General features: G+C 34.2%; 1 protein-coding gene across 2 annotated transcripts in view; it reads left to right on the top strand.

The window, feature by feature from the left end:
* MRPS9 (mitochondrial ribosomal protein S9) overlaps positions 1 to 19,965 on the top strand; it is a 33,969-nt gene extending 14,004 nt beyond the window's left edge. For both annotated transcript variants that reach the window (XM_027640989.1, XM_027641000.1), the window contains exons 3-11: positions 1,886 to 1,948; positions 2,047 to 2,077; positions 3,861 to 3,940; positions 10,115 to 10,197; positions 12,856 to 12,931; positions 15,379 to 15,547; positions 17,237 to 17,345; positions 18,187 to 18,356; positions 19,759 to 19,965. In XM_027640989.1, the coding sequence (XP_027496790.1) occupies positions 1,886 to 1,948; positions 2,047 to 2,077; positions 3,861 to 3,940; positions 10,115 to 10,197; positions 12,856 to 12,931; positions 15,379 to 15,547; positions 17,237 to 17,345; positions 18,187 to 18,356; positions 19,759 to 19,850 (873 nt within the window). In that variant the 3' untranslated portion in view covers positions 19,851 to 19,965. The remainder of the gene's footprint in view (positions 1 to 1,885; positions 1,949 to 2,046; positions 2,078 to 3,860; positions 3,941 to 10,114; positions 10,198 to 12,855; positions 12,932 to 15,378; positions 15,548 to 17,236; positions 17,346 to 18,186; positions 18,357 to 19,758) is intronic.
* The last annotated feature ends 287 nt before the right edge of the window (positions 19,966 to 20,252 follow it).

The raw sequence follows: 20,252 nt of genomic DNA, 5'->3' as shown, positions 1-20,252 counted from the left end.
AAAATAAAACAAATATAAAATAAACTTTCTAGAAGTAGAAGGTCTCAGTTGGCAGCCACTTTCTTCATTATAGATGTCAAATTGTTATATTTGGCATTTATTAAGGTGTCATAGTTACAGTAAGTGTTTTGACTGAGATTCTGGAAGTGCTTATATAAAGATTATGTCTTAAGTACACACACAGTCAGTCTCAGTATCCTGTAATGATTTCTTTTAATATATTATATAAGGTGTTTGTTTAACATCATTTGGCTCACAGCAGATTTCTCTATTGTCATCATGATTAATCCCCATTTGTTCGTAAATAGGTGTTCACCTACTGTGTGTATACATAAAATGCCCATTGACTAACAAATGGGAATACAGTAGTCACTAAGAGAAACAAAATCACCATTTTGTAAAATCAAGTTAAGCCTTTTGTTTGCTTCAGAATTCTCAAAATTTCTGTTCAGAATGCCAGTAGGGGATTAATGAAAGTAATAGGTTAGGTCTTTTTACACTCCATGCATATTAAATCAGTTGAAGCACTGACAAACCATTCCAAGTCAATGGAAAAAATTGGCAGCAAGTAAAAGCCCTAAGGTAGCCTAGCTAACAAAGAACCATTCTTCTTGAGAGAAGATTTTAAACTCAGATTTTATTGTAATTCTACTTTTCTGTACTGTTTAATGGAAATATAAATGAGACCATTGCCAGAGGGGTTTATTTGGTTAGTCCATTTTACTGAACAAGCACAAGATTTCTATCTGAAGCTCTACTACCCACTGTCTGAAGTTGGCTACACTTGCCATACCCCTACATCTGGGGTTTTTTGATGGCTAGTTTTTTCTAGTTTTTAAAAACAAATGAAAATAAACAGCCTCAGAAGTGCATATTTTTGCATTATTAAATTCTGGTTTAGTTATATTGAAGAGGGAGACTAAGATTATGTTGAACAGAAAAGTGTGTCATTGGGCTTAACCTTGTAAGGTGGTTTGCCCTACATTTTGCAAGAATGATTTGTATTATTGGTATGCTAACTTTATTTGCTGGAGGCAAATAATGTTCACTTTATACATCACATAAATGGTGGTAAATGTTGGTTTAGTAAAGGCAAAGTATATACCTTGTACATAGCAAAAACAATGGTAAACAATGAGCATGTAATGAATGTCATACATTTTTCTAAATTATTTTGCCAAACCTTTAGGTATCTAAGGAAAAGATAGATGTCGTTTTAAGAGTCTTTCTTCTTTTAGTGATTCACAGTTGTTTCCAAATGCAGTGATCAATGAAATGCTTATTTAGGCTATGTGAAATATCTTCTACTGCCACAGCAAACACAGCTTTTTAAACTTGAGGAAAGTATGTCTGGAAACTGTAGAAACTGGGATTTTAAATGGGTAAAATTTGGCTTTTTCATCTTGCTTTAAATAAAACTTCTATGCTTGGTCTGTCAGTAGGCACTGTTAACAAGCACTGATATTTTCAGAAAGATAAATAGATAAATGTTGCAACTTCCTCTAGGAGTCACAGCATTTGATATTTTAGAGGAAAATAACTGTGTATAAAGGTGGTCTTTGCACTTGAGTAGTTCTGATAAGTTACGATAAATGCATTCTGTAAAAACTAAACTTTGCAGAAGAAAGTTTACTCATTCTGATGCAGTAGAGTACAGCCTTCAGAATGAGGTTTTACTTTTATGACGGTTCCAGAGGAAATTATCTGCTTTTCTTTTCAGCACAGCACATATGTGGCATTATTTCTTACCTATTTGGTTACCTTTAGCTTTAACTGTACAAAGTTAACGCTATTTTTTCTTCCTAAGAAAGTACCTAAGAAATGTTTTGATGATGATTTTGTGGAGAAAAAATATCACATAGAAGATCTCTCTTCTTATTTTCAGAGAGCTATTGCCTATCTCTTTCCTTCTGGCTTATTCGATGAACAAGCCAGACCCATGATGAAGGTAGGATTTTTTGTTGCTTTTCTGAATAACAGTAGCATGATATTTTGAGTAATGTTTTACTTTTCCTGATATTTGTTTATTTATTTATTTATTGACAGCATCCTAGGGAAATTTTTCCAGAGCAGAGAAGTAAGTGTTCCTAGATAATTTTTTTTATTATTTCTAAGTATTAGAATTGTTGCATATATAGAATTTCTTATTTTTATGGATTTATTCTTTTCCCTGTTTTCTAATGACTGCCAAGACAAGAGCAGTAAAAGTCTAATCTAATATTCTGTGTTTTAGGATAAAAATTATTGCTGGATTCTGAAATACCAGTGGTCTTCTCAGAAATCGTGTTAACTGACTAAGATAAATAGTTTTCATTGTTTAAAAATAAACAATAAGTAGGATGATGTTGAAGTCATGGGAAAACCTTTTCTTGGATTCAGTAGCTTTTTGTCAGAGCTGTCTATCACATCCATAAAATATTCATTAATACTATTTTAAACTTCATTAATACTATTTTAAACTAAAAGTTTTCCTAGTAACTTTGTTGCTCTGAAAGATTAGAAATGCAGCTTTGAAATTGCTAGTTGAGAGAATAGGAAGAGTGGAAACTCCCAATCTGGCCTTTGACCTGAAAGTCCTAACTCTGCATTTCTGTCCATACAGTCTTTGGTCTTGCTCCTGAGACACTGTATGAAGTACCAGTTGTCAGTGATATGCCAGTATGTTGGTCAGTTCACTAAAATTGACAAATTATTTTTACATAAAACATTTAAAAGATAATGTCAAAACCTGTTGTCCATTTTTAGCATTTAGTATTAACTAGTAGCACAGGTGGGAAATTCTATATTCACTGAGCTATAAACTGAAATTTATACTTCAAAATGTTCCCTGAACAATAATTTCAACGAAATGTGCTTTCACAGTTGCATACATGGAAATTCACACAGTTCACTAGCAGTACATGTGGGTAAAAGTTCCCTGTATTCCTTCTGTTCTAGTAAGTTTAGCATCTTTACATTCAACTTCTGCTGTATTGTATCTTAACATTCCAATCCAATACATATCGTGCTTATCAGACAGGTTCTTAGAGTCTTACCTTTGCCTATAGCTTATAGCTGGCTTCATTTGAACTTCACTGGATAAAATGGCTGGGAGTTTCTTTACAGTTCAATTTGTAAAAAGCTCTCCGGTTTTTATTTTTGTCATTTTTCTTTATTTGGAAGAGATCTTTGTCATGTAATGTAAGTCTGATTTTTTTTTTTTTCTTCCTAAGTTGAAATTTATTTGTCCTTAAATAACAGTTTATAATGAATGCAAGTGGATGTGCTGAATTATATGGAATGTTTGTTTTCTTGCTGAACTAGTTATGCAGACTATAGGATAGGTGTTTGTATTTAAATATCCCAAATATAATTATCCCAAATAACATGAGCAAGTTCTAAAACCACCCAAGTTCTGCATATGGTGGTTGCCCACAAAAGACAATTATACTTAGTTTAGCTTAGAGATATTATGCTAATAAAAAACTTACTCTTTTTCAGAGCTGCTAATCTTTCACAATTATTATGTAGATTTCAGTTATCTCTTCCTGTGTACTTCTTTCTACTCTAAAATGTATACTTCTATTTGTAATACCACCTATACAGTCTTTGAAAGTTTAAACTGTACATGAGATATTCCCTTGTGTAAAACGATATTTAGAAATGTTATGTTAAATATTTGGTTATAATTACAGATGGAGATTAGCTTGACTAAATCATTAGATTTTCAGACAGATTGAACACCCGTAAAATGTCTTTGTTCTCTGATATTTAAAAAGGTAATCAGTATTATGAAAGAGGTTTATAACTGCAGTTAAATATAAGGGATTTTTTTTAAGTGATTGTGTATTGCTTCCTTGTCTGATCTTGCTTTCCATTAGAAATACAGTGGGGAGAAGATGGCCGACCATTTCACTTTCTCTTTTATACTGGCAAGCAGTCATATTATTCATTAATGCATGTAAGTATGTTATCTGTAATAAATAATGTCAGTTCCCAGTCAAGTATATGTTATTCTAGAGATGCCTGTCAGGAGCTCCTTAGTTTAGTTATGTTTTCACAGTAGGTCATAATATCACCACTGAAGTTAAATGCAATGTATATTTTTGTGTCACAGTATCCATTATTATGAGCATTTTTATGTCACATTTAAGAGAACACACTGCATAATAGTTCTTGCTTTAATTTTTGGTTTATTTTACAGTTTTGGCGATGGGCTGGGTTTGAATAGTCTGAACACTTTCTTGTAGGCTCTATCTGGTTGGTAGCATAAGCTTAGTAGTGAAGAATGTATATACAATAAAAATGACTAGTTCTAGCAAAGTTCATTGTAGAATAAAAAATAGGATTTTCTTTCCTTGAAGGGCAAAACTATAGGAAATGTTATTTGTGCTGACATTTAGTGTGAAGAAAATTTGCATTTAAACTGCTTAATTGATTTTTCTAAGATGATTCCATTCATGCAAACTTAAGGCTTTTTCTGATTAGCGTGGTTCCAGGAGTAAAGGATCTGCATCTTTTACCTTTAGGAAAAAAACTGTATCTAATAGAACATCGCTATACCCTGAGTCTTAACATGGGTTATGAACAGTTGTTTCATATCTGTGACCATCAGTGGCACAAGCATTATCTACGTCTTTAGGAGAGTTTATGGAAAGACGTTCATGTTTTTTACACATACTTACAGAAGACAAAAGCATTAATAATGTATGCAGATATATTTAATTGGAAATTCATGTCAGATTTTGTTTCCTTGCTAGATAGTCTTAAAAAGTTAGTTCTGTGGTTAGTCAGTTGTCAAAAAAACAAACTTCCTGCTCTCACATTAGGTGCACAGCTTTACTGAGTGTAGTGCTTTTATTAGAATTATCTGATACTTGTTTGCGTTCTGTGTACTCGAAGGACAAAATCCCCACTTGTCAGGTACATTTGTTTCTTTGGGAGAATAAAAATAAAAAACACTTCCCCCTCTTTTTTTTTTCCTTTTTTTTTTTTTGTTGTTGACCTTGGGCAAATGAGCTTCTTGCCCTGGCAGAAATGAAATGAATGATAAATGTAGAGTGTGTCTTTGCTGAGTAATGGAGCTGCAGCATAGGCTTTCCACAGAGGTTTTCTCCTGCACAGCCCGAGGCAGCCCGAGGACCCCTGCTGTTCATTTAAATAGGTATGTCAAATCTGCCTCGAAACGCCGCTGGTTTGATCTGTGGTAATATTTGTGAAGGTTCCATATGGACTTGAGCCCCCTGCAGTGCTAAGAAATAATGTACAACGCTTCATGGTGCAGACGCAAATTTTCTCTGAAAAGGGATGCAATGCTGCGTTTTAGCTGTCGGAGAGGATGATGGAGCTGACGCGCTAGGCCTGTCAACTTGTTACACGGATGGGTTGCACGCAGCAAGGCTGTGGAAAATCTGTGCCTTTTAACTTTTCTACTTAATCACGGTTGTAGCATTGCCTTTAGACTGTATGCTACATTAATTCTCTTCCTGCCTTCTGCCTTTCATCCCAAGTTTCACGGAAAAAAGTAAAGCATGCAGGTCTTGTAGAGGAGCCTTATCAAACAGCTGTCATCTGACAAGCCATTTGCATTTGTTTTGGCTGAAACAGAGCAACCCAAGGGCAAGATGTTTGTTGCATTCCATCATAATGAAGAAATTACAAATTTTACAAGGAGCACAAGTTTATTTTTAGCTCTTCTTAGCAGTTAGAAAGACTATGTAAGCTTGCCTTGGAAGTCTCTGGAAGTATAGTTTGCATTTTGTTTCTAAGAGTGTGGCAACCACCTTCAAACAAATGAGCTTGACAAATGCATTTTTCATTAGTATACGATACTTGAATGTTCTTCAACTGTTTCAGAATATTTTCATTAAATAGACTTCTATAAACCTAAATCCATTAAGTGAGGTTTAACAGGGTTTTCTTAGTTGGCCAAACAAAAGCCAAAATCTGCATGAAATTCCCAACATTATTAGAATAATGTGTATTTAACAAAATGTATTTTTAAGTCTCAAAGCTAATTAATTTGGCTAGGAAAAAGAGTTGTATGTTAATACAGCCTAGTGTAAGTAATCAGTCCCATTGGAGGATGTCCTTTAAATCGCTATGTTAAATCTAATAAACCAGATGAATGTAATACTTAGCTTAAACTTGTATGCCATTAATTACTACATACACCCACTTGAAACTTGAATTTATTAATTATTAGTCATAGCATTATTGTTTAGTTAATGTTAATAAAAATACTATCTACTGAAAATAAACTATATATTCACGTGTATTATAACTGCCAATATACATGTTGTTATGCCTTCAATATGAAATGGACTTTCATACGGGATATTTGTTATATGCATTATTGTCTTTGTTCCACTTGTTGAACAAAGTCTAACTGTGGGGAAAAGAACAATTTATTTTTCTTCTAATACACAGAAGAATGTTTGTTGGATGAAACACCATTTCACAAACATTTGATAGTATACTTGATCATCATTTAACTTAAAAGTTTTTTAGAGTAATATGTTTTTGTAATGTGCAGAAAAAGACAAAATGGTCTTTTCGTACAATTGTGTATAGCAAAATAGTAATTCCATGTAGTCATGCTTTTTGTACCTTTTGAGACATATCAGTGGTTGTGGATTGAAATAAATGCTTAAAAATTGAGCATTTTAACTCTTAAGTGAACCAAAACCTAAAAACTGTTAAAGTATGTGCTGAACTCAAAAACAGAAGAAACAAAAGTGCAAACTGAGGTAGAACGTGGGCTTCGCAGCATATTTTAACCAAAATATTAATATAATCCTTTTCCCCCATAAAAATCTCTCCCTCCAAGGTTTCATTTGCTAATTTCTTCCCTATTTTTTTATACAGAGTAAAATAATTGTTTATTATTTAACAAGAGAGTGTCCTTGAAGAGATCTGAAATTTGATCTCTCTATTAGAAATGGAAGCATTTCAGTACATAGCCAATCTTGTAAAATCAGCTATTTTGATTGTGTAATAGCTGAGTTTACAAGACACACAGATGTGTACAGTCATGAATTGGACTATTGAATCCTCAAGTGATTAGTAAAATCTTCACCTGCCAGCTTTGAAAAAGCAAGTGTGTCTCCAGAAGCTTTCTTTAGATGTTGGGGAGTGAAGATTTGTCAGATAAATTATTGGGCATTACATGTGATTCCTGATTTTGCAAAGGCTCATCCACATACTTTACTTCACACGTGAGTGGTTCTTTCAGTCTATTGGCTTCATCTCTATACAGAGATTAGATACATGCATTAATTTTTTTTTTTTAGTACTTCAGACCAAAATTTTATTTCATAAGAGATGCAAGTCCATTTCATTGCCAGAAATATGTAGGAAATTATATTTAGTGTTTCTCTTACACTTGGAATTATTTTAAAATGCTGCTTTTTAATGTTGTTTGACTTCATCTCCTGTGTAAAGGGTTCTTTGTCTGAATAGACATGATTGCTGTAATTTAACCAGAACAACTTAAAGAGATCATTTTAATTCTTAAAATTGCACATTCTTAAGAACTTAAATGCGCTATGGAGTGTCGGTGTTCTTTGGGAACCTAGGGAGGGTCTTCAGGAAAGTCTTACTGTTCCAGCTGTTGTAAAGGTTTATTTGTCATTGTAACTATGAATTTCTGAGGCTAAAAAGTAGTTGCTGGCAACCCACATCTCGTTTTATTTGCCTGTGTTTATCAGTAGTTTCCAAATATGACAAAATCTTTAAGTCTTCTTTTAACTTGAGTCATGTTACCTGAAAGTACTTCAGTTGCTGTTTGGAAGGAATTCTGACTGTAGTTAGTCTGTCCTAAGATGGTAACTGTGATTACCTCCCTGTGTCCTTTTTTAAAGAACTGTGATGTAATTGCATTTTAGTTTTTTGCTGACCATTCCAGTACATCAGTCTATATGCCAGAATGTGTTGGAGATGAGTGTTTGTGAGGAGGCAGACAGGAAACTGCTTGTGCCAGGTAGGATGGTGACACCCTTTGCCTTATAGAGGGCAAGAGGTAAGCCAAGAGGCTAACAATAAAGTGAAAAACCTCCTTACACATTTATATGACCTAGTACCCCAGTACCTCTTCTGACACCAAAATGTCATCTTCATACCTGGTTTGACTTCTTCCGAATGTGGAAATGCATGGAGCTCACAGGAATGAATCTCTAAGACTGTTCCAACTGAACTCTGCCCAGATAGCTGAGGGGCAGACACAGCTGTCCTTCCCCTTTTCTTCCCTTCCTTTACAGCCTCAAGCAGAAGTTCCATACTCATTCTCTTCCATATCTCAACTACAGATGCCTAAAAATTGCTTGGTGCAGACACACCTCATGCCCTCAACACAAACCATGTCTGTGCCATGTGTAGGCAATAATTTTTGCAGCCTAATAGTCAGCTCTGATTATTAGTGACATGGCATAAATCCTGCCCACAGTAGTGATACCATATCTTGTTATCTTCGAGAACTACAGTTATATTTGTGAGGTTTGGAAGTATTGAAAATATGATTTGTGCTCTTTTATGTGGTGTTTCCTGCATTTGAGGATAAGAAGACTGTTTTAAAGTTGAAAAATTTTCCTGTCTGATATTATCTCATGGAAAATAAAGGGTGTCTGAAAGACATAGTACTGTAATATATGAGTTCTCATGCTGTTTCAAAAGTGAATTTTGTACTTCAAGATTTCTGACCGTGGAATTATTTAAAAAATACTTGTCATTAAAAATGTCACCAGTGACCTGCATCAAAAACTTCAGTGAATTGTCTCTATTTAAGTGCTTTCAGTGCAACTCAGATAACAATCTGTTATTTGTTCATACACTTTAAGTACAAATATTTTTAGTGTACGTGCAGGTGTATTTCATAGTAACAAATCAACTTGAACAATAGAAATTTATAGCTAAGCAAGGGGCTTCTGTTTTGAGTGGGGTTTTTTTAAGCTGTTGCAGAAATTTCACTGCATCCTGTTGCAAATCCCAGTATTATGTTAAGAATTAGTATTTTGTTAGTTAATTCCTGACAATACAGAGCTGTCTCACATTTCTTCTTTTACTGTTTTGTCCTAAATAATACAAAGGAAAAAAAAACCCCAACCATTCTTCCTTGTCCCCACCAATTCTTACACTAGTTTCTCTCTGGTATTTGCTAAGACTCATATTAATGCAGTATAGGAAAGCAGCTATAAGCTTTCTATTTTCACTTGTAAAATGAAGTAAATTATTTGGTATATAAGTACTCAATTGTAGTACAACCACCCTATTGCTTTAATATAATTTATAATTATTTCTTCAAGTACTTCTATTTAACTTGGGATTTGAACCATTGTTGTAATTCAGAGTTTTAGATCTTATACTGAAAAAAAAACCCCTGAAAATACTTTATGTAAAACATGTTTCTTCTGTAATCCTTTTACTGCGACTTTTTGGGATATTTTCTTTTTGTTTTGTTTTGCTTTTGTTTTTGTTTTTTCCCTGAAGTTATAAATTGCTGTCACAGTATTGTTTGAAAATAATAACACAGCTAAGAATCTTGAGCAAACTGCTTAAAAGTACTGAAAATTCAGGATAAGTATATCTGTACATTTGAAAGAACAGAAATTCTGTGATAAATTCTGTGATAAATGTGCAACTTTGTTTCCCTATGGACATGCCAGGGATGCCAGGAGCTTTGACTACGGACCACCAGTAAAGCTGACACTCAAAATGTACAAAAATCTTAAATAAATGAAATTAATTAAGGTCTTAAACCTTGTCAGTATTTTGAGTAAGTCATACTAAAATGTGGATGCACTGATGAAATTATCGTGCAGTATGTTTTGGAGTTGCATCTGTTATACAAATGTAGTTGCCTTTCTGTATACAGTTGAGAACCTTTTTTTATTTTTTTCTTACAAGCATATGTAAGAAGGCAAAAAACACTTTTGCAAAATTCAAAATTAATTACTTTGAACTGCATATGAGATTTTTTTCCTTTTTTTTTTTCTGTTTTGGTCAGAGCTCTGCTTGTTTTCTGACCTCTGTATTTGAAGTGTTTGGAGAGTAAAACCACATAAACATGTGTTTTAAATAACAAAATTTTAGTATTAAGTGGAAAAATTACATTTAAATACTTTTTCCATATACACTTAAGGAAACCTATGAAAAATTGCTGAATGTTGAGAAATACCAAGACCAGCTGATAGCTCAAGACCTTCCTCTTCAGAAGGAAAAAAGGTAATCCTCCAGTTAGAATGAATATTGATAGTAGTTATCTTAATGTGCTTTAATATGTTGTATTAGCATTTCTTGTAGTTTCCCCAACATACCTGCCTTTTATTCCACAAACCCATTTTCAGACTTTAGCTCTGCGTAATATTTTGTGTGGTAATTTCAGGTTGAAAAGTCTTACCAGGTATGTGTGGAACACTCACTTCTCATTGCTAGAGTAGGGAAACCCCACCTATTTCTCTTATTCTTTAATCTCTCCCTGCTCTTTTCAATATTCTTCCCTTTATAAAGTTTCTGAAATGTGATTTGAAAATATCCAGAATTCTGCTTCTGTATGCAATTTTTTTTTCCAAATTATTTCTAAGGATTTTGAAAAAGGAGCTAGAGTTTTTATGAGAAAACAAGGGCTTTTAAAATGCCAAATAAGTTTTTTCTGATGAAAAAATCCTAAGACCTAAAGCTGAACTCTTCAATAGTCTTTAATTACTTTTCTTGAATATTTTAACTTACCAGTATTTAAGTTGAAGAGTATCAAAATACTTAATGTCACAGTTTTTCTTCTAATGGCTTTGAAAAGATAAGTCATCAAAAACTAGTAATTTCAGAAAAGCTTATTTTGTTGAATTTATTTAATTATCACTAGTATTAGTAATTGAATTTAGTTTTGTTTCTTTTTTTCTATGTAACTTCTCTGGTATGCACAACAAGCTCTTCAGCTAGTTAACCACTGGACAGAAAAGATCCAACTCAACCAGAGCAAGCTGGGGGAGGTCTAGAGGTGTTAGTTTCTTAGTACATACAGTCAGGATTGTCTTTGAAAAGAGTATATGCTTTAAGAACTGTTTTTCCTCTTAGGCTGTATTCTTGATTTTCCATTTTGAGATTTCTTGCAAGGATTTTATACTAGAATGGTAAATTAAACAAGTCTTTAAAAGAAATAAATACAGCAAGGAAGTTTTGATTTTGGCATTTACTGCTTTTCTGTATGGTTAGTTTTTTCACTCTCCCAAGTTGGTTTTATCTGTTCTTGCCATGGTTCTTCTAGCTAGATTTATGCACAGCTCCAGTTGCACATCATGTTGGTTTGTCACTTCTTAATTTCAGCCATTTGTTATTTATGTTAGGAAGAGAAAGGATTAATTTGCTGAGATAATTTCAATTTCTTAAATAACGGAAGTTCATGTTTCTTCATGATGTAAATAGTGTCCTGTGACCCACAAAATGTTTTATCAGAGATTCATGTTAGCTTCTGAGCAGACAGGAGAACAAATGGATGTAGTTTCTTGGTGTGTGCTGCTGAAAAATAACCTGACTCCTTACAGAGCTCAGCCAGTGGATTTACTGATGTGAAAAATGACCTAAAGCTAGTCAGAGATGAAAGGTTTTTTTCTGTGTTAGGTTTTTAAAACCTCAGAGAATTTAAAGGATTTTTGAGACTTATCTTCCACACTGGATATGGTTTTTCCTCTGAGATTAGTAAGTGTAGGTAGAGGGTCAGTGGGAAGGGCTGTTTTTTTGATTTTTTTTTTTTTTTTTTTTGGTTTTGCTTTGTTTTTTCCCCAGAAAATAATCTGGTTTAGATGTATTTTGTAACATTAACTGTAGGGTTGGGACCTAATCTTGAACTATTTCAGGTTTATAGTTTTTCACATGAGTATTTCATTGACTTCATTGGAAGTAGCAAGTAGCAATATATAAATGTAAGGATATACTTGAGTCGGTCAGGATTGGAAAGTTTTTAAAATTGCTATTAAAATCAGCATTGTTTCTAAATAAACATCTCTCATGTCCTGACTCAGAAAAGCATTAAAATACACGCTTAAGAAGTAGTACTACTTAAAATCCCCTCAGAAGGAGTGTTTTACTGAATCATAGCTTCCTTAATGCTACTGAAAACATTGTTTCTAAAAATGTTTCTTACATGAAGAGGTAAGAAACTGGTTACATCTTTGCCTTAAATCTATCTGATAATGTTGGTGTGTATATTTGTGGTGGCATTCTGTGTAGTTGGTCACTTCATATCATATATATTTCAAAGATTTATTTCAAGTATTGTTTTGTTTTGTTAGCATTTCTGTATGAGGCTGTTTTCTGAGTAGTTTCTGTTTTTGTTATCATCAGTGTAGTTTCTGTGCTGAGCAGCTCAAGATTGCACAGTAGATAAAGGGTGTCATTGCTGCATTAGTACTTTGACTGTGCTTACTGCTAGTGCAGTTCTTTGTATTGATCAGAAAAGTAAAGACCAGAGGCAAAAGAATTTGATTTTAAAATTCTACCTTTGATTTTGTTCTTTGCTGCTGGTAAACCAAATTTTTCCTGGCAGCAGGCTTTTAAAAGTAAGTACTGAGTTGTGGGGAAGATCACTTACTATTACGATATTACTCTAGCTCATTCCCTGACTTCAATCATATGAATAATGCATAACTGATACTCATAATATTCATGTGGTTAATTCAATAGATGAAGTTACCATCCCTTTCAAAAGGCAGATCTTTTAAAATCAACGTAGGCCTTCTCATGTTTACTATAGGAATGTGAGCCATATTCATTTGTAATGGAAAATGTATTTCTGAACGAAGACTGACTGTATGTGTGGTCTTTTGTGATGTAACTCTAATTGCATGGTTAATTAAAGGGAGCATATATATGTGGTATTTTAAACAGAAACCTGGCTGGCAGCAGATGGCTGACTAAGATTGAATTGGAAGAAATGTTGTTAGAAAAACTGTCAGATGATGATGTAAGTAATTAATCTTTCTAATCTTAAGGAAGCTTGTGTCTTAAAAATACGGACTCTGGGTGCATTTTTGGATACTGAAAAGGTACCATGTAGAAACAGGTGTGCTTCAAAAGACTTTGCTGAATTCTGATAAACTCTGCATATGTTCGTAGCACTGTCACATTCAGGTTGGCCTAAAGTGACCTGTGTTGGTTTTTTTTTTTTATTCAGCACAGTACAGAACTATTAAGAGCTTTCCATTGTTACTAACATAATTTATTTTTTCTCCTAGTGGTAACACTGTGAGGCCTAAAGCACCTGTTCCTTGTCATCTAATTATTTAGTCAGGAATGGGGTATAGTGACACTTTAGTAGAAATAATTAGTCATTTATTGTAGTTACAGATGAAAAATGGACAGGGCTAGAGCTTCTGTCACTTATTGTAGAGAAGGGGTAATTATTCAAGATGGGAAGTCCTTTTTCTTAGTGATCAGAAACAAAAATCAAATCAGAAACAAGATACGAAGCTAAATAGATCTGTGGTTTGATATAGATATCTCTTCATTGTTATGAATATGGTGTGAGAAAGGAGGATTTTGCAGTTTCCTCTGCAAACTATCATTCTCTAAGTTTGGAGTCCTTTTTTACATCTATCTCTGTGAATAAGACTATTCAACCTAATAGTCATACACCTCTTTCTCGTTCAGAGCTTTTCCCTACAGTCCCTTGAAGAGCGTCAGATTTTGTAACAGCAGGTTCAGTCTATGTGGCCAGCTTAGTTTTCTTTTGGAATATGACAGTACCAGAGAATATAACTCTATGTCTTCTCACCTAGAAGTACTGTTCCTCAATCTCTTCTGTCCTGTAGACAGCTTCATTGCAAAAATTGCATAACAGTGGCAAACGAGCCCTTTGCTCACTTGTCATCTGGAACAGTAGCATGTGATGGCTTCCTTGCCTGTGGGGGACGTGAAAAGGTCTCAAGCAGTTTGTGGTCCATAAGCATAAGTTAGAAGTAGCTGTTGTAAATTATCCATCCTGGTAATACCCAGGAGACTTTCTCTATCTTACTCACAGTAGAAGCCATTATGACTTCATTGTTTTTAGTAGCTCCTGGCTGTTTTTCCTCTCAGAGTGCCAGGTCTAGTTGTACAACTAAACAGTTTGGTGTTCTTTGTTGCTTGCTTGTAGTACATTCTACATCTGTAAAAGTAGATTGCAGTTAACTTTAAAAAATCTCAACCAACCAACCAAAACCCAGTATCAAACCTTTTTACATACTGGCCTCTCATACGTAAAACCACAAAGCCTCAGGCTATTGGAACAAAGATTGCTTAAATGTATTTGAAATGTCTCAGTATAAGTTGCCAGTCTTACCTGCTCAAATTCGTATATTTTGCCACTGCATTGAAATTTTCTGTGGTGTTTGCATTATGAAAATCAGAGCTATTGATTTTTTTTTCCTTTTCACTCTCCAAAAACTTTACCACATCTGTATTATATAGTTAGACAGAAGTAGTTTTCAAGAGATGTCAGAGTTCCAAGGCCTATTGTTAAGTTACAAGAAAAGTAGTAATTTTGTACAGGAGACTCTGGTAACAGAGGAAGAAAAAATACTTTTAATAATCACTTGTAAGTAGAAAAACCTTCAAAAATCAGGTTATGATATCTATATGAAAAATCCATTTTAGATGGTATCATACCTTTATACCAGACAGCTGTCTGGTGCTCCTGCCAGTAACACTTCAAAACAGGACATCCCAGCTTTTAGCACAAATGGGTTAACACAGAGGTGTGTACTCTTTTAATCACATGTTGAAGAACTTTGGAGGGAGGTGTAAGGGGGAAGGAGAACCACACAGTAGCAAAAGATAATTTATTTCAAGAGGTTGCCCTTTAAGTCAAGTATCTCTTGAATTTTTAAATAGCTTGATTGTTGAGTTTTAAAGGAAATCATAAACATTACAGTAACTCAGCTTGAGCAGCCAAAGATAGATAGATAGGCATTTTCTATATATGTTATGAAATATAATCATTTATGAGGTTCAGTTTAGTGAAATAAAATTATTTCCAAGTCAGTGAATATGCTGACTTACTGAAAATCAGGTGAAGATCTTTTCATTTTGCCATTTTAATAAAACAATAATAAAATAATTGACTCCCCTAATGTTTTCTTTTTAAAAGTCAGATGAACTTCATTCTAATACAAAATCCTTTATTACAGAGGTGTTGGTTATGCTTTCAATTAAAGTTTCACTTTTACCTGAAGAAAGAGCTAGGTGTCTTTAGTTACGCAGAAAATGATGCAACTGCATACTGTTCTTAAATCAGTATGTAGGTGCAGAAGTGTCATCTTGTCACAAATCATCAATAAAAGTGAAGTAGGAAAGATCCATTATATAAAAATAGAAAGTTTTAGCAAATGCAATTACATTTGCATCTTTTAATGAAGTCTTGTTGTCCTACAGTATTCAAGATTTATTCAACTCTTACAAAAATTGACGGATTTGCCGTGTAGTGACATCGAGGAGAAGTACATACAGAAGTTTTCCAAAGAACTTCCTGTGCAGATGCAAAAGGTAGTTATTGAGCCTTTGCAGTATGATGAGCAAGGAGTGACCTTCAGCACCGGTGAAGGTAATAATTTCAAGTTTACTGGTAACAATGCAGAATTTTTTTCCTCTTCATGTTGCTTCTTTTCTAGTATGTACAACATTGCTGAAAGAGTCACTACTTCATTTTATATGGTTATGTGTATACTGCATGTGTAGTTGTTAATGATGTTATGGCATACCATGTTATGACATGGTCTAGTAACAAAGTGGAACTTTTTAACCCAGATTCTATCAATTGGTTTTACCACTATTTTTGTACAGTGGTAGCTGTGTAGAGAGGACTCTGTTGTGATACATGCTGTAGGATACAAAAATACTTTCATTTTTGGCAGGAGTTGACTGTTGAACATAGAGGGCGGAGGACTGAGGGAACACAAACACATACGAAGAATTCCATGGATATAACAGTGTTGTTGCTTAGTATAAAAATGGTGTGCTTGGACCACTGAATGGAGAATTTTGAAGATGCAAAGAATGAATGACAAGTCATTTGAATATTTACAAACAGCATAGGAAAAGGCAAAGAGGGAATTCCTAAACATTGTGGGACAGAGATGGATGTTGGTCATTGGTACTGAGATGGAGGGGATGTTAGAGAAAAGCCATGAAGGCCTCCATGTCTTCTAAACACAGTCTGCTTATGCTTTCAGTGGAGGGACATATAGTTGAAGAAGGATGTGATATATGAGTGATTGCATAGAAAAATTATATAGCAACAGCATGTATAGGAAAGACTGATGACTTTCTGGGCAAAGCATGTGTGCACACACACTTTATGCTGTTCATTTAAGAGGAATCTTAGAGATGACACATATTCTTAAGCAGCAGATGATACTAAGAACAAAGGTCACAGAGAATTTGAGGAGCAAAATGGCAAGAGAGCTTTGCTCTAGCTGACTTGTCTTCAAGATTACATGACAACAAAGAGATGTGAGATCACCAAACTGTGGTTTAATTCACACTGGTTTTCAGTAGTATCTTCAGAACAGTAACTGAAATTTGATAAGCGTGCGACCCATGTTATTTAAGAGAAGCCACCAGGTATAATAAGTTCAAAACCAGTCATTTGTATCCCATAAGCCCCAACATGAAGAAAAATGTCATTTGTTTCATCATTCGTTTATCAGAATGATTGCTTCCTGTGAGCTAAAGGAATTTCGTCTCAGACTTCAACACAGAGAGTTTGTCATGTTTTAGCTTGAAACTATTCCACTTAAAGAGAAGTAACAGTAAGTAGCAATTTCTGAGGAACTGTATTAATGCTGTGTATTATTGCTTATACCAGTGTAATTAAAGTGTTAGTCTTTACCAAGTGAATATTCTTGAACTTCTGTACATTTTTATGATTTTATAAAGTATTTTAATATTACTAGAAATTGCACTTAATGGTAAATGTAGTAGTTCAACAAACTGTGTATTTTCATCTACCGTGGCATCACCAGGTCAAGAAAGTGTCCTGAACCACTGAAGTTATGGGAGGTAGAGCATTATCTCTACTTCCTCCCAACACACACTTCTCCCCCAGTTAATAAACATTGGTTAAAATATATTGAAAGATAGTTGTTCTTTATTTGCTTTTTTTTCTTACCTCAACCTACAAAAACAAACAACTGACACTGTATGAAAGTGTTGTGGTTTGCTAACTACTTAATCAGTTGAAGTTCTGTAGAATATTGAAACCTCATAATAGTCTGGGTTTAATTCCTTTAAGGTAGAAGAAAAACTGCAAGAGCTACTGCAGTAGTTTATGACAATGGGACCGGGAAAATGACAGTGAATGGAAAAGACATTTTGCATTACTTCCCAGTGCTGCAGGACAGGTGAGAATGCTATGAAATGCTGTATTCTTACTGTACTTAAATCGTTCCAGCAAAAGTAATGCCATGCAATAATATGCTGGTGTTGTGTTCCATGAAGTTGATTCTCTGTTCTTGTTTCTGTATAACTATCTGTTTTATGAAAAGCTGTCTTGCATTTTTCTTCTAATTTTCAGGAGTTTAAGAACTGATAGGTAAACCTTGCTCTGTGTTTGTTGTCTCTCACTTTCTGAAGAGATGCAAAAACCAAGAGCGCAGGCTGTTTGAATAGTTCAAATATTAGTCCCTCTAGAAAGGGCTTGCAGTTTATTTTAAAAATAAATAATAAATATTACCTTTAAATGTAGAGATTTGCAAATTGTATGCATGTGTAATTGCTCTGGCATACAGTAACATAGTGGAAGTAGACAAGGGGAGACACTTCATGCACATGGAGGATGTGCACAGTCTGATATAGAAAAGTCTTGTCATAAGGCTGACGTAAGGTTTCTATCCTTTATGTGATTTTGATTTTTATTTTATGTTGTAGTTTTTAAGCTCAAGGATAGAGGGGAGAGGTTGTTCAGTTTCAATATCCAGAGTGGACAGATCTTGGCATCTATAGATAAGCAGTGGAACTAAAATACTTACCATTGGCAGTCAAAATATGCTCCTAGCTGCTGATTTCTTATTGATTTGAATGAGATATGAAAGTCTTTCTGGATCTCTGCCTGAAAGTTAACTTTTTTTGTATATACTATGATAAGTGCCTAGCATGTAACTTTATGCATGTGAATATATTGCATTATTTCATTTATTTATTTTCGTTCTTCTTTTTTTTTTTTTTTTTTTTTTTTTTTTTTAGGGAACAGTTGTTGTTCCCTTTCCAGTTTCTTGGCAGAATTGGAAAACATGATGCAGTTTGCACAGTCTCTGGTGGAGGAAGATCTGCACAGGCTGGAGCAATACGTTTAGCCTGTGCAAAAGCCTTAAGGAGTTTTGTGACAGAAAAGGAGGTGGAATTCATGAGGCAAGGTAGGAATTGAAATGATTTCAGTGTTTCTTAATGCATTTCTGGTAATTAACAGAATTAATACAAGGATCATTAAGGATCAGATTTGAGTAAATAATCCCAATGAAACCTTGTATATTGCATAAAGGGGATCTGCATTTATTTTTAGATTGTTTTCACTTGTTTCCTAACATCCTTTGTGTACATTTTGGATGACTTCTCAAGTCTTTCCATCTGTTCATGACCTCTTTTAGGTCTATTAACCAGCTCGTATTGCCTCAACATAGAATCACAAAACACGAATGTGTATTCAGTAGTAAATAAATCTGGATCAGGCATTAGTGAGCTGTAAGGTACTAAGACGGTGTTTTGTTTTACTTGGCTAGTTGCATCTTGTTCATGTTTAAAAAAGTTTTCTTCTTGAATGTAAATGCTGGAGGGTTAGTTTTGAAGAGAGAGTAATGAGCATAAACACATTGCATGCAACTAGCCAGAGTGAGGGAGCTTCTTTCCACTCTTACATTATTTAGTGTTTACAAGTTACTTAGGATAACATAGAATTTATTTAGATAACTGCAGTATTTGATACTTCTCTGTGATAAGATGCCATACTGTTTCAGCAAATACGGAGTTATTAATAGTGAGCTTTTAACTACACTTTTTCTGGACTAGTAGCAAGAATACCTGCCTGTGTTACTGGCAGAACAGCTGTGATTTTTTTTTTAAACTCTATTGTCATCCATGGAACCAAAGCTGTTTTCATGCTACTATCTTCACAACAAGTTTCCTTGACTGTACCTTTTCAGTACTGACAAGTATGACTTGCTAGGAATACCCTTGTAAACAGACATTGTAATGAGTTTGGTATCTGCACTGAGATCAGCATAATTCCGAACATGTTTTGGACATTGCCAAATATACTTTTGGAAGCACCAAAGCAGTGGTATCTGAAATGGAGTATGTGCACCCTAGCTGATCTATGGGGATTCAGTAAAAAAATTTTAGACTTTGTAAGGCATATAATTTACAAATGAATAAATATACATGTATTGGAAGTGCATGTTCAAAAATATTTTACTGATAGGACTAAATGATCAAAAAGAGTTTGGAGACCACTGCTTTAAAGGATCTAGCAATATGAATAGATATAAAACACTGTTTTATAGATTTATTTCTTTTAGTGGTTTGTAAAGAAAAATGTGAAGAAAGTTTGGTTAATAAAGAAAAGTTAAAATGCTAGAGGATATGATGACAGTCTTTTCAGTATGTTTTTATACTGTACCTTTATCCTTCTAGATGTTACAATTCATATTGTTAGTGAAAGTCAGAGTTATGGGCTGCCTTGAACCTACTGCATCACATGAAGTATACCTGTAATATTAACTAGTGACAGTAAATAAATGGGTGCTTTTCTGTGTTTTGTAGCTGGATTACTAACAGTTGACCCACGTGTGAAGGAACGAAAAAAGCCTGGTCAAGAGGGAGCCAGACGGAAATTCACCTGGAAAAAGCGATAAGTCTGGCTGTTTAAAGAATGACAAGTGCTACCAAAACTTCAAAACATACTGATTTATCATTTAAAACTGTTGTATAAATATATTTAGTAATAAAGACTTTTTTTCCCCCCGTTATGTTTTTTCTGTTTAAAAAGCAACAAACAGCTTTCTTTGAATTTATTTAAAATTGTGGAAAATCATGGTGTGATTTGCCAGAATGCTAAATCTAAAATAGCAGCTTGAGTGCCAACTTCGCATCATAGCTTCACTGAAGTCGATTTATGGAACTGTTGGTGAATTACAACTTCTAAAAATCAGTGTATTTGTTTAATGACTTACCAATCTAAATTCTGACATTAGGCAGTTCCTAACCAGGTATTTGGACATCTTTGACGTGCCTCTCTCTCTGCCTCGCAGGTATCT

The sequence above is a fragment of the Corapipo altera genome, unplaced genomic scaffold (assembly GCF_003945725.1).
Source record: "Corapipo altera isolate COAL_440 unplaced genomic scaffold, ASM394572v1 0, whole genome shotgun sequence".
In the NCBI taxonomy this organism is placed as follows: Eukaryota; Metazoa; Chordata; class Aves; order Passeriformes; family Pipridae; genus Corapipo; species Corapipo altera.
The sequence above is the reverse complement of the archived record's forward strand: the minus strand, read 5'-3'. Positions and strand labels throughout refer to the sequence as shown.